We start from the raw sequence: 15,564 nt of genomic DNA on the forward strand, positions 1-15,564 counted from the left end.
ACGTTTATTGTAATTTGTAGCTAAATTTATCAGTCATATTTCATCATGATCATTGATGATCATTGTACTTCTAAATTAAAATGTTTGGATGTACTCTTTTCGACAAGAAATACGAGTAAGTTATTTCTGTCTATCAAACAGGGTGTCTATTAGTAAACTATTGTCACCTAAACCACGCAGAACTGAAGCTAAATTTGAGACATGGCCTAGCCAGTGCAAAGTACAATAGTTTTGCACGAGTGGGACTAGGCAGAGTTCTATACAACTACAACATGCGACCTGGGCAATGCAAACCTCTTCTCTTGTGCGGTGGATGCGTGCTTCATTAGTCGCGAATTCGAATGTTAACACCATATTTGACTTTAAAAACGCTTTCAAAATCTTACCGTTGCCAAACCTCCATCCCATGAAATGGCATAAATCATTGCTAACAGCAGCAGTTTGAATACACAGCCTTGAGACATTTTCACCCAAATTTTGTCAACAACGAACAGGTAGGATCTTTGAGTGTTGTCATTTGATCACGTGAGTGGCAGACAGGCGGTCATGTGATGTGTCATTCACTGATGAGAGGTGTGTAGTCTTCTTCTTCTTCTTCTTCTGATTAAGTCTGCCTCCTTCAATAGACTGAAGATTCTTGCAGACTGGTGCTATTTACATTATAATACAATTTATTTACAGATATTTACAAGCACATAGTCTTCAAACTAGATCTAAAATCAGTCTGTCAATCAAGTGGATCATATCCCTTTTGTGAGGATTGATCACTCAAACACAAATGTGATCGTTATTTATCATTCTGGATACACAAGCTACGACAAACTTTTTATCAGCAATAATCGTTTAATAAGGAATTTGATATGAAACAAGCATTGTTGCATATACATCTTTCGGTCTGTCATGGATCATACACATTCTTTAGAAATCCTGTATCAGCACAGGTAGATTCTATGATCAGATAAAAACATCAAATTCATCCAGATGCATGAACATGCTCGCTCATACAAGCCCTGATCAGGAGGTAGGCCCTACGGTGGTATCTCTCTTTCCATTTTTTTTTTATAGTCAAAACATGAATCAATGTCACATGTCAATAAGAATTGTCGCTGCCACTTTTATGACAATTATCTACAATATCATAATTATGTATGTAAAAAGTGATTATGTTACTTGTGGTAATTTCCAATACAAACTGTATGATTAATACGAAATTGTTAAAAAAAAAAAATGGCAAATGAATTTCCTCAAAATGTATACATATATATATATATATATTTATATATATATATATATATATGTGTGTTATTGGAATTGCATAAAAAAGAAACAAAAACATTTTCATAGAATTTGTCAATATGTTTGTTTTCTTTTTGCCACTGATCTTTGATAATAAAAGCAAAATTCATTCACTGTCACACATTATGTCTACTGTATGACATAAGCAAACTTTGTCACATATGGTAGACAATATAGTGGACACATTTTGGCTCATCTTTCCAGATCTGACAACAGACATTGTTGAACTTAATATTGCAAATATTCATGTGCTCTTTTCTTTTGTTTCTTTGACCTGCATATTAAAAAGGATGAGAATAAAGACCATTCTGGGTGTCTTGTGTTTGATGATTGGCTATAAACTGTGCCTAACTCTAGATCTTGATCTATGTATTGATTTATTTTGTTTCTGCATTCATTTATTTTTACATACAAGAATATAAACATAGTAAATTGAAAAAAAAAAAAAAAAGGTTTCCAAGTAAAATTTGAATCTGATAGTGGAAAAACTGTTTTAACGCCTAAATGTTTTTATTGATAACACAAAATGAAGAAAAGTAGGTGTCATTTCATATCAAAACTTAAAGACTTTACAAACTTGCTGTTCAAGAGACAAATTTAGCAAATCTAGTTGTAACAGAAATGCAGGAGACCATCATCATGAGCAGAAGCTTGAAGAAGATGATGGTCACAGTGAAAGTGTGGAGAGTTGGTGTAGCTATGAGTTGTGTGTATGTGATAGCTAATGTACATTGCATGTTTTATGTTCGTGCTTGTTCAGTAATATAAGTTTGGGGCCCTTTCTTGATTTATATCTGACTATCCAGCCAGCCGGATGCCATCAAGATGAATAGATGGATTTATAGATTTATAGATTTATAGATTTGTAGATTTATAGATTTATAGACTTATAGATTTATAGATTTATAGATTTATAGATTTATAGATCTATAGATTTATAGATTTGTAGATTTATAGATTTATAGATTTGTAGATTATATAGATTTATAGATAGATAGATAGATAGATAGATAGATAGATAAATAGATAGATACAGTGTAGACAAATACACATACACACACACACACACATACATGCAAGTACACCTATACATACACACATGCATAGGCCTACATACATGCATACAAATGTACAAACTTTCAAAAAACTCCATTTCCAGCAACTTTATTTCAGTACAGTCATAACAGTCACAGCATTGCCACACCTGCAATCATCATTTCACAGGAATTTCCTTCATTAAAAGCTTGTATTGATTTTGTACAACTGTATAAGATGTATGTATACAATGTACTGTATTTGTATCTTCATTGGATATGAAATTAATGAACCAAAATTAGATGGAATGAAACACGCATACATACATACATGTTGGTATACATACATACATACCGGTACATACATACATACAATTATTAAACTACCCTTAAATTATTCCCCATGTCAAGTTAGAGTCAGTAGCCACCTGGTTTGCTGATATAAATATATTTTCAAATATCTTCTGTGAAGTAATTACATAACAACTTCAAGATTGTTCATGTCAACACTGTCATACATGTACTTCAAAGAAGTCAAACAGTCATCACCATGATAAAAACAGAATAATAATTTTAGAGAAAGAGAGAAAGAAAATAACAATGCTTTACTTAACGATCAACATCAATCTCATCTCAATCACAGTTCTACCAATCATTGTCGCATGCAAAGTTGCTACAATGCACGGAAATAAACTGTGTATGAATCCTCTTTGCATTAAAATCAGAAACACTGCCTATGAGAGAAATTTGCCATGCACCTGATTATAGTGTGTTCAAATGAAACATTGCAATGAACACTACATCTTTGTCAAACCTTCCAATATATTTTTGCTGCAACATGTATATATACCTCACCAGTTTGCTTCTTTAACCATAATTTCACTCAATTATTTAGCCATGAATCATCCAATGCTCGCCTTCCTTCATCACAGGTTTCTTGGTTTTCCTGAGAAATTACATAGATGATTTCACATACATGTTTCCGACCGCATTTCTACTCAAAAGAAAATAGCATATACACGTACATGAGATATGGCATAATGTTGAATAAGTACTAAATTTCATTTAAATTACACATTTCCTTAAGAAGTACAGTGTAGTCTTACTTAGAAACAAAAATAGATATGACATTGAAAATGCATACTCTTATAGCCTTCATGCACCACATAAAACTTGCACAAATGGAAACATTGTTGGCACACACTGACCATTAAAATGTCAGAGCTACTGAAAAGCAGGGAAAATGTGTGGACTTCAGAAGATCACTATTACATAATTTTCCCTCTTGCTCATCAAAAACAAGATGCAAAGAAGCTCAAACTCTCAAACTCAGATGCTACCAGCTATACAAGAAACAGAATCAAGTGACATATATCAAAATGTCTGCTGCACATTGAGGCCAAATTAATCTGAGATTTGATTATACCACATTCATCTTATTCAATATTCATCAGTGTACAGTCATTTACTCATGCATTAAAGGTTCATTCATTCACTCAATCATTCACTCATTCATTCATTCATTCATTCATTCATTCATTCATTCATTCATTCATTCATTCATTCATTTATTCATTCATTCATTCACTCACTCACTCACTCAATCATTCATACATTCATCCAGCATCCATTTGTCTCTTAACTTTATTCATACCATCATTTATCTAGTTTGGATTTGTTCATCATTCACTAAGGCATTTAATTCATAATGTTACACTACTTTTTGTCTACGGATCTGGAGTGGGGTGGGAGGTTGAACATTTCACTGAGTTTTCACACATTGCTACACCATTGCCCATCTATGCCTATGCCACAGAAATTCCACAGAGAAAAATCTCAAACTGGAATTTCCCTCAAATCACATATACATGTAATTCTATCGAGGAAATGGTGGCATCATAAGAAAAAAAAAGAACTATGTTTTGCCATGCACCAGAGTTTCTGATGAGAAAACACACACACACACACACACACACACACACACACACATACACATACACACAAACACACAAATTTGAGGATTTGCCTTTCACCTTGCTGGAAAAATAAAAAATCAGAATACATGATACTGCAGAAAAACACTTCAAGATGCTGCCTCGAAGAGGCACTTTGGTGCTGAGGCATGCGACGACTAGTAGTACTGAAATTAATAAGTTCTGTCTGGATTACATAGATATATGCAGCAGATACAGATCTCCAGATTAATAATCTGTCACTGTTCATGCTTTTGTTGTTGTTGCACAGTTTGTTACATTATAGGTTTCAGTCATCCTTCGATATGAAGAAAGGTTAAAAGCATGTACATGTATGCTCCATGTGTGTTTGTGCTTGTGTGTAGGTGTGTTTTTCTGTTTCAACAAACATCAAGACTTACAGCCTGAAAACACGACTAACCAGCAATAGGATATTTGTGGTGTACCCATGGCCACATTTTGTTGCAGTCATATTGCATTTTCTTCCCTTGATAAGATGAAATCTATGCAATATACACATGTACCTACTTTGAATTAATATTTGGTGACAAAATTTGTCCTGTCTGATAAATGTCATATGCCATTTATGCAAATATAATTGTGCCTCACAAAGGTTGTTGTGATACTTTTCCATTATCAAAAACAGTGGCATTCCTGTTAATCAGAGTTACGATTAAACAAATAAATAATGGCAACTTTATTGTGAATTCACAAAATATATGTAGAATATATAATCATTTCCGTCAAGCTATTTCAGTTCAACCATTCATTAATGCAAGGAAAAGTTCAGGTGACCTATGACACATAATCATGGCAGTTTGGTAAAAAAAAAGAGTTTTTTTTCACAGTTCTCCTTTCATAAAACAAATGTAAAGCCAACACGGATTGGCTGGCATTATGCTCCTCACACATTCCTTCATTACTTTTGAAGAGGAGTCCTAAATATAGAAATGACAGGCAAGAATTTCATGTGCAATTGGATTGTATTCACAATAATGAATCAACTTACATGTAGATTTAATTTCCCACACATTTTGATGGATACTGTATACGTCATATATTTAGCGAGTCTAAATTTTTGCAAAACGCGACTTCCCAACAACGCGAGTGGTTAAATTCTCGATTGTGGAGTACAGTACTGAACAGAGAAATGTATGCACACACATCGCTTTCATGTCGGAATCAGAGTTCATATTTTCGTGTGTTTTTAAATACACAAAAAGCAGCCACATCATGAAAATGAAAGCCTTGCAAAATATTTGGCATATACAGTAATCAACATCAAATTGAAAACATATATTCCTGCAAAGATATACTTCTGAGTAGATGATACTTCTCTGAAGATAGCTTAAGTCTTTATCATAATATAAAAGAAGTTGGTCATCCCTGTCAGTGCTCTACATGATTAATTTGAAGAAATTCAACACAATCGTCACTTAGATTGCACCTCAAGTTGCAACACAACTAATACTGCATAGAATCAGGTCTCTAAATCAAATCTCTGAGCACAAAAGCCTCTACCCAATGGTCACCTGGAAATGGTCAATCAGGGTCCTGTTTCATTAAACTTGCTATCAGTGACAACTGCCACATTTCTGTGACAAATTTGCTCTTAGCCAATCAGATGCAAGGATTTCAGTAGCTTATAACAACTATGACAACTTGTCACTGATAACAAGTTTTATGAAACAAGGCCCAGGATGCCATGTGACCCTCGTCTGATGCCAGAGATGACCAACCTGCTTGGTATGTTTTTAATGGACAGCTGTAAAGCCATATAAGACCCATCAAGGCAACAAGAACAACACGTGTGTCATCGCTTGTTCTTCCTGTTCTCCACATTCCAGGCTAGAGCTGTCCACTCAGACTGACCTTAGCCAAGGACAAGTACTGGGTGGATGATTTCTCACCCTTTTCATACAAAATATAGATGAATTTGTACTCATAGATGTCGTTGGGAATGGCGGTCATCGTGCTGTAACCACTGGCCTGTGGCCAGATGTTGAGCAACCCTGCCCACGTTGTGCCATTGTCATAGCTCCATCGCAGCGTCATGTTTACACCTGGATAAGTTGAGATACAAATGAATCACAGAATGGAAGATTAAGACTAAAATGTGACATTCTTGAGCTTGAAGGAGTCACCATCAAATCCAAGGAGACATCATCAAATCGAAACATGACATCACTGAGCCTGAGGCAGACATCATCAATGCCAAGGAGACATCATCAAATCGAAACATGGCATCAATGAGCCTGAAGCAGACATCAAACCCAAGGAGACATCATCAAATCAAATATGACATCACTGAACCTGAAGCAAACATCATCAAATCCAAGGAGACATCATCAAATCAAAATATGTCATCACTGAGCCTGAGGCACACATCATCAATTCCAAGGAGACATCATCAAATTGAAATATGACATCACTGAGCCTGAAGCAGACATCATCATATCCAAGCAGACATCATCAAATCAAAATATGTCATCACTGAGCCTGAAGCAGACATCATCACTTCCAAGGAGACATCATCAAATTGAAATATGACATCACTGAGCCTGAAGCAGATATCATCAAATCCAAGGAGACACCATCAAATTGAAATATGACATTACTGAGCCTGAAGCAGACATCATCAAATCAGAACATGACATCACTGAGCTTGAAGGAGACGTCATCAAACCAAAATGTGACATTATTGAGCTTGAAGGAGTCACCATCAAATCAAAATATGACATCACTGAGCTTGAATGAGACATCATCAAATCCAAGGAGACATCATCAAATCAAAATATGACACCACTGAGCTTTAAGGAGAAATCAACAAACCAAAAAGAGAAATCTATGAGTTTGCAGGAGACATTATCACACACAAACAATACAATAGTGAGCTTGAGGGAGACATTGAAACGCTTGGTTGAGAGACATAACTATGCCAGAATGAGGCACCACCAGACTTCAGTGAGACATCACACAGGTTGAAGCCTGAGTAATCACTTTGAGGCAAGACATTCTGAATATAAAGAAGAAGTCAGTAAATTTGAACAAAGCATTTGTAAGTTTGAGGATGACAGCACCAAGCTGGAACTGCATAAAACATTACTGAGTCTGAACAAAATCATCAAGCCTGTGGAAATGCAATCAAGATTAAAAGAGACAAAAGACAATGCAATCAGAGGTTTAAGTTCAACAAAATCATCAAGCCTGTGGAAACGCAAATCGAGATTAAAAGAGACAATAGACTATGCAACCAGAGGTTTAAAGTTCATGTGTCCCTTTTGCAACCCTGAAAATTCCATTTTTAAACTGGTATGTTGCAGAGGTAGGTAATTCAGACCTTTTCTCCAAATGATGACTGTAGAAACTTCTTTATGATGGAGATCAAAACTAGAGGAAATAAATACTAAAGACTTCCAATGAATTTATTCGGACCCTGAACAAATTCCAACCATTATTCTCGGTACAAAAGGGAGCATATTTTCGAGTAACATGGAGTTGGATTTTTATTTCTTTTTTTTTTTTCAAATACTCTGTGGGGTATTACCATAAGATTTCATACACAATGTTGGAAGACACTGTTCTTCAATCAAACAAAAGTTTGTGAAGTGTGCAAAAGGGATGTATATATACAAACTGTACAACCTTTAACCTGAAACCAAAACTCGGCCATTCACATTGTTATTGCACACATCATAAACCAAGCTGTTAAAGATGTCTGATAAAAGAGGAAACAATCCATGTTTTGCTATACGCTACGTGCTTATCAACACTGTAATCTGCTATCACGAGTGATGAGATATTATCAATATCTAAACACAGTGACACCTTCAGTTTGTATCGTTTATCAGATCTACTCCAGTTCTAGAAAAAACTCTTGCAAATTCTCTTCCATCACAATCTCTTTCATTTGCAAAAAGACAATTTTTATTTGAGCATTGAGTAGAACTACTCATTACTTCTATTCTTAAATAAACATCTGTTTCTTCCATTAAACATGAAACTGTTGAAATATATTTATAAATGCTCTTAATGTCAATGAGTTTATAAAATTCTGTTTTTTGTGTATAAGTTTGAAAATATAGATTCCTTTCTGAATTTAAGCAAAAGATTTGTTTTTTACTCACGACTGCTTTCATTCTCCGGATTGGTGAAGAACAGAACTCCGTTGTGGTAGAGAATTGAAGCAGCCACTGTAGGGTCAACCAAGGTCGTGTCAAAGCGCAGGTCGTCCACCTTGAAGGTCGATGCCCCATCGTAGCTCATCATGATCATTCGACAGTGACAGTGATACTGGTACTGGTTCCTCACATTGACCATGATCGATCCATCGGGCAGTTCTATTGGCTGATTGAAGAGAGATAAGAGCAGAACAGATTCCTTTTGAAAACATTCACATGATTGTTCCACTTTAAAGCATCTGTGCTACCGGTTCTCACTTTTTAAAATAACTGAGTCACCAGAACTTATGACATAGTTATTCTTAAAAATATCAAAAAGATTTGAACAACACACACTGAATATGAATCCTCTGGTTGTATAAAACTTTTCACTCAGTATGCAGTAGATGCGTAAATAGTATCTTTATTTTATTATATTTATTATTTCATCTCTTTCATCTCTAAATAATTTTTTTTTTCTTCTGCGATTTGCTATGAGTTGCTTGAGCACATTCCAGTTTGAGTTTAAGTGTTTTTCCAGCTTTTATTCCCGTACCAAGTATAATGCAAACTTGATGGCACTTCTCACACACTGTTCATGAAGTTTGAAGATTCCACATTCCCCAAAGTCTGAAGTAATGATAAAACCATTTCAAAACAAACATATACATTGTATAACAATACATTGATCACTACATTTGTTATTCAAAAAACAAAAACAAAAAAAACTGTGACTAAAAATAACTTGAAATACTCATTGCTGCTCCTAACACCTGCACCCCACCTGCAGATCCATGTTCTTACCTGGCATTCATCTGGTACAAAGTCACCTTTGACCTTTTTGGTATTGTAAGGGATACCTTTGATCTCCCCTCCATACCGCCAAGTGTCGCCATGGTCATCACTCAGAAGACAGAACATCCCGTCGCCTGGCAACGTGGAATGCCCACATACGATCAGTCGACCGATATTAGGAGCATACTTTTTCTATAGTTTGGAATGAAATGGGAATTGTATCAAACAATAAGAAAGGATAAATTAGTACCTACTGCATACACCATAGGTTGTTTGGGCATTACTTTGACAGAGTTGCAAGTGGTTGAACTCATGATGAGAAATCCTATCACTTGATTGAGAAATAAGTCCTTGTAATCATCAGACTGACGTTTCAAGTGACTTATTGAAGTATTTTCTTAATTATTGAGTACAAATATAAAGTACAGCAGTGAGTCTTCCAAAGTCCCTTATAAAGCAGGAGATATACCTTTCTGTATGTACTTGTCAACTTAATTTACATTTGGATGAAGTCCACTGATCTTTGACCAAAAGGTTTTGTTTTTCCTAACCCTTTTGCATGACAAAAGTAATAATAAATCTAGTTTTGGCTTCTTACATCAACTAATTTCCACAAGATTTTCTTCATTGAAGTTAAGTATTTTGAAATTGAACACCACCCTTTGCCTTGACAAATATGCTCCTTTTTCTCTCTCTGGATATTCTTATCCACCAAACTCTGACATGTACCTTTAATAGTTTAAATATATCTTCCAACTAAATAGTTGTCTACCAATCTAGGACATACAAAAAGATGGGCAGCCAAATAGACAGCTGGGAAAATAATGCCTCCGGCAGCTTTCAAGGGCAGAAGCATGAATGGAAAGAAAACATTGTGGATAGTTAAATAAGAATGAGACAAGAAGGCAGATAGATGAAAGAAAAGGCGGTTAACCTGGATCCCATAGCCTGGGCCTGGAGCGAACATCTTGGTGCCGATCTGCTTCGAAAGGTTGAACGGCTTACTCCACGATATACCGTCATCCACACTCTTGATGTAGTACTGGACGGCCATGTCGCACTTGTAGTAGTGGCCGCAGATCTGGAAGAAGACAAAGATGGTCTTTGTGACGTCGTCAACTAGGACGGCACCCAGGCTAAGTCCATCCGGCAACTCTCCATCGTTCAGGACAAACACTTGGGGTTGCCATGAGAGACCTGTTTGATGACAAATAAGGCAATATTCAAAAGCTAGTTCAATAGCTCATATGCACATTTGGACAAGGGACAATTTGTTTTTCTCAGTTAGTTACACTTGTAGGCACTTTACTCGTCATCAAAGTGATATAATGCAACATTGTCCGATGTAACAATCTATGAAATTCATGTTCGAACAAAGAATGAACTTGTGCAGACTTGGTGACTAGAATGGCCCATCTGGGTACCCTTGAAAAACATCCAATTCATTGCTTTGCACTGAAATATCAGGCTTGATGTCTGACAGGATAAATGTGCCGGCAAACACCCTTTACACAGATTCTATGAATAATCATTCATATCACAGATGCTTATCTCAGTTTGTAATTAAAAAAATAACACGTCTATTACCACAAATGACCTTTTTCTGCTCATGTGCAAAGTGAAACTGTGGACTGGCTTACTCCTTTCATAGGGAAGGCCACTTTGAAACAGTTTGTAGATTATTATATTCATAGCTACAAATTCACCATCAGTCTACAAAATCACTATTCTTTCTGTCATAACCTGTATTTTTAGCAATTCTCTAAGAGGCCCTTACTTTCTGATTTGTTAAAATGTCTTAAAACCTGAAACAAAACAGAAATAGACTAGGTTTCTTTTTCAAAGTTTGGAGATCATGCACTCTTCAAATCAGAATATTAAATAATTTATGTTTTCTTGTTGTTGTTCTTCCTTTTTCTTGGGGGGGGGGGGTTAAGAATGGCTGGATAAGTGCTTTCAAGAGCTCTTCTATCCTACTTGAAAGTTTATGTATGTTGTAAACACTATCATATCTTGGACAAGAATTTGAAGCATTCACTTAAGAGATTCAGTCAGATTGAAATTATTTGAGACAAACTTGGATCAAAATTGAAGATTAACTGCCATCACACCTTTGTCCTCAGACCTTCTCATTGCCAGGAATTTTGGGCCAGCGTCTGATCCACCGTTCTTTCTGGCCTCACAGATGGCAAGGAGGTTGCCCTTCGGGGTGTACGAGAGAAGTGGAATGCGGTAGATTCCTACATTTTCTTGACCACTGATCCAGAGCAGTTGCTGGTCCATCACAATGGGGCTAACCTAAAGGGAAATCAGAAATTAACATACATGTACCTTAAACCATTATGGTCTCGTACATGAGCTTCCATGACCATTTAAACTAGAAAAATATAAATTCTGCCAAAAAAAGAAAGAAAAAAGGACCCGCCAGGACTCAATCCCAACTTAGTGATCTTCTACCTGTGAAACCCATAATTATGCTATCACATCCCCTTTCAATGTAATGCTTCTATGCACATATGAATACATAATTCATTTAAGATCAAAGTCCTCTAGACCTATATTTTCATCATCTAAATGCATGGAAATGCATAATTTGTAAATTTGGCATAGTCAGAAAAGTGGGATTCCTTAGCCAATACTGGTAATTATAATCTTTATACTGATCAATATTAAATTCTTACAGTCTTTCACTAGTCGGCAGTAGGTTCTACAGTGACACTGTTACAGTCTTATTTGGCGACTTAGCCAGCGGCAAAGGGCAAAAGTAGCATCATAACATCAAACAGTGCATCATGCATCAGTGGTTTTACTTAGGTTTACTGTCCACCAGCAATGACAATTTTATGGATAAGGCATATCCGCAAGCTGCCGGCTTATCATAACATTTCATAAACACTAAACAGCACTGCAATAAAATCTAGATATTATTGAAATCTGTAAAGTAGGGTATAGACCCTCACATGATCACTGCACTTCTAAAAAAATAAAGCTTCTAAATTAAAATGTTTGGTACTTGGAAGTACTCTTTTCGACAGGAAATACGAGTTTAAAGGTAGGGCCTATTTCTGTCTGTCAAACAGGGTGTCTACTAGTACATAAGTTTCAAGTTCAAGTTTCAAGTTTATTTATTCATTTGTCTTTCTTCCAACAATAGGCAATATAACAATAACATAACAATAACATTGACACTTTCTTTCAAGAATATATAGGAACAACAACAACTAATACTAAAATTTTTGCAAATACATTTAAGTATATGAAGACATACCAGAAATGATAAAGAAAGGGTAACAAATATTTTGAGAAAGGCAAACGAGGAGACCTTAGTGAAGCATAGCTTGTGAGACAAGGTCCCTCAGGAATAAAAGATGGAAAAAAATACATTGTATATATATATATATATATATATTTATATATACGCAGTGGGAAAAAAAATAACAAAAGGTACACAATTCCAAACGGAAACAGGGAATAGACAAGGGAGGCTATGTGTAATGGGGTGAAGGGAGATTATGTACATAAAACAAGGTTAGGAATGAAGGGAGGGGGTGGAAAGGAAGGATAAAAAAGGGTTATGTGAGATGATAAATACATACAAAAACACACACACTTATAACAAAAACAAAAACAAAAACAAAAACACAAAACAAACAAAACATAACAAAACAAAACATGACAAGAAGACAACTGGTTTTCAATAATATTATACATTGATATTTTCTTTCTTTTCTTTAAAGGGGAAGTCTGACATAAAAGTATATGCATCTGTAATATAACATACAGGACTTACTTTCAGTTATTGACATTAACATTGTTAACATTGTTTTAACGACATCACAAATCAACACAATAAGTACTTAAAAGATGAGACTTAAGCCTACGCTTGAAGGCTGATTTACTTGAAGAATGTTTAATGCTTGCATCAAGTGAATTCCAAAACCTGGGTCCAGTATGTACTAGCGTTTTAAGAGTAAATTGTGTCCTTGCACGGGTTAAGTGCAAACCTGAAGCCTGCCTTGTGTTATATCTATGAACATCACTATTTTTCTTAAAACGCTGTGCTAGTGCCAGTGGGAGTTCACCTGCATTAAGATCATACATTAGAGACCCTAACTGCATTAAATAGATAGCTTCCACTTTCAGAATTTTATGTTGATGAAAGAGAGCATTAGTGTGACTACGAAAATGTACATTACAAATTATTCTTATAACTCTCTTCTGGATCAAAAATAGCTTTTCATTTTGCGATTTTGAAGAATTACCCCATGCTACTTTACCATAATTAAGATATGGAAGAATTAAAGTAGAATATAGGATAAACAATATTTCTTTGGGAACAACTCTTTTTAGTTTGCATATAACACCAGTATTTTGTGATAAGAGCTTACAAATGTTATTCACATGTATTTTCCAATTCAGTTTGTCATCAATATACAGACCAAAAAATTTTGTTGAGTTTACTCTATCTAATGCAACTCCACCAAACAAAACATTTCCTGGTAGTATTTTAACAGAATTACTAAAAAGCATACAATTGGTCTTCTGAAAATTAAATGACAGTTTGTTTGCATGAATCCAAGTTATAATATTACTTAGCTCAATATTAACTGTTTGTAAAAGGACCTGAGGATTCTTGTGTGATAAAAATATGTTTGAGTCGTCTGCAAATAAAACAAACGAGAATACATCAGAGCAATATTGAAAATCATTAATATATATAAGAAATAATAGTGGTCCAAGTAGTGATCCTTGTGGAACTCCACATGTGACATTTTGTAACCCCGATTTTGCATCATTCAGTGAGACAAACTGCCTCCTGTTAGATAAGTAGCTTGTGAACCACTCCAAGGCTTTCCCTCTTACTCCGTAATGAGATAACTTCTGTAATAAAATAGTATGATCAACAGTGTCGAAAGCCTTGGAGTAATCCAGAAAAATACCCACTGTGTGCATGCGATTATCCAATGCCGTAGAAATTTTATCAATAAAATGTAAAATAGCATGACTTGTTGTGTGCTTTTCACGAAAACCAAATTGAAAATTGGAGAAGGTTTGGTTCACATAAAAAAATTTCACCGTCCTGGCATACATAAGTTTTTCAAGGATTTTGGAAAATGTGGATAAAAGAGAAATTGGACGATAATTACTCAATAACTGGGGATCACCTTTCTTAAAAATAGGTATCACTTTCGCTATTTTCATATTCACAGGGACAATACCATCATTCATTGATAGATTAAAAATATGTACAAGAGGTTGAACAACCCCTAATATAACATTCTTTATCAAATCATTTGAAATACCGTCATAACCTGGGCTCTTCCTCTTTTTAAGGGAATTCACAACATTAAAAAGTTCTTCTTCATTTGTTGGGATTAAAAATAAACTACTTAGGTTTGGTTCCCGTAAATAATCAGAAAACATCTTCTCGCAGTGAGGCACTGCCCTTGACAGATTGGGACCAATACTACAAAAAAAATCATTGAATTTATCAACAATGACATTTTTATTTTCAATTAGTTCACCATTGATTCTAATGTCATGTATATCTGACTTTTTCTGAGTGGGTTTGAATACATTTCTAATAACTTTCCATGTGTCTCTGATATTATCAACAGTTGAGTGAAACTGATCAGAATAATACTTCCTCTTTGCTGTGCGCAGAGTAGTTCAAGTCAAAGTGTTTCTATAATCAGCATACTTTCTATATGCAGATTGTGATCCTGATATTTTATTTTTATAATATAATTTATTTTTTCTATTAATTGACCTTAATAATGAGTTAGTGATCCATGGCATTTTAGGAATTTTCTTACGATTTTTACCAGTACTTTGAGTCTGACACAATGGTATGCATTTATTGTACAGCAACAAAAACTTATCCCAAAAATTATCAAAAGCACTTTCAACATTCTCATCAGTTAAGACTTGACTCCAATCAGTTTCAATTAAGGCTTCATCTACACCAGGCAGAATTGAAGCTAAAAATTTAAATTTGAGCCATGACCCAACCAGTGCAAAGTTTCAATAGTTTTGCACGTGTGGGACTAGTAGGATCTAGGCAGACTCTATGATTAAATATTTATGAGTGTTAATAAGTTGTTAATACAACTATAGATCTACCATCAAAATAAGCATCACGCGAAGAATGCAAACCTCTTAATGTGACTTTTCAAAATCTTACCGTTGCCAAACCTTCATCCCATGAAATGGTAAAAACTACTGCTAACAGCAGCAGTTTGAATACACAGCCTTGAGACATTTTCACTCAATTTTTTGTCAACAACGAACAGGACGTAGGATCTT

General features: G+C 35.1%; 1 protein-coding gene across 1 annotated transcript; it reads right to left on the reverse strand.

Moving 5' to 3' along the window:
• Positions 1–5,198: 5,198 nt before the first annotated feature.
• Positions 5,199–15,564, reverse strand: LOC140240933 (sialidase-1-like). The gene is made up of 6 exons (XM_072320704.1): positions 15,443–15,564; positions 11,370–11,556; positions 10,193–10,455; positions 9,268–9,450; positions 8,431–8,650; positions 5,199–6,366 (listed from the first exon to the last, which is right to left on the reverse strand). The coding sequence occupies exons 1-6, from the start codon at positions 15,518–15,520 to the stop codon at positions 6,152–6,154; spliced, it is 1,146 nt and encodes a 381-aa protein (XP_072176805.1). The 5' UTR covers positions 15,521–15,564; the 3' UTR covers positions 5,199–6,151.

Source organism: Diadema setosum, chromosome 17 (assembly GCF_964275005.1).
Source record: "Diadema setosum chromosome 17, eeDiaSeto1, whole genome shotgun sequence".
Taxonomy (NCBI): Eukaryota; Metazoa; Echinodermata; class Echinoidea; order Diadematoida; family Diadematidae; genus Diadema; species Diadema setosum.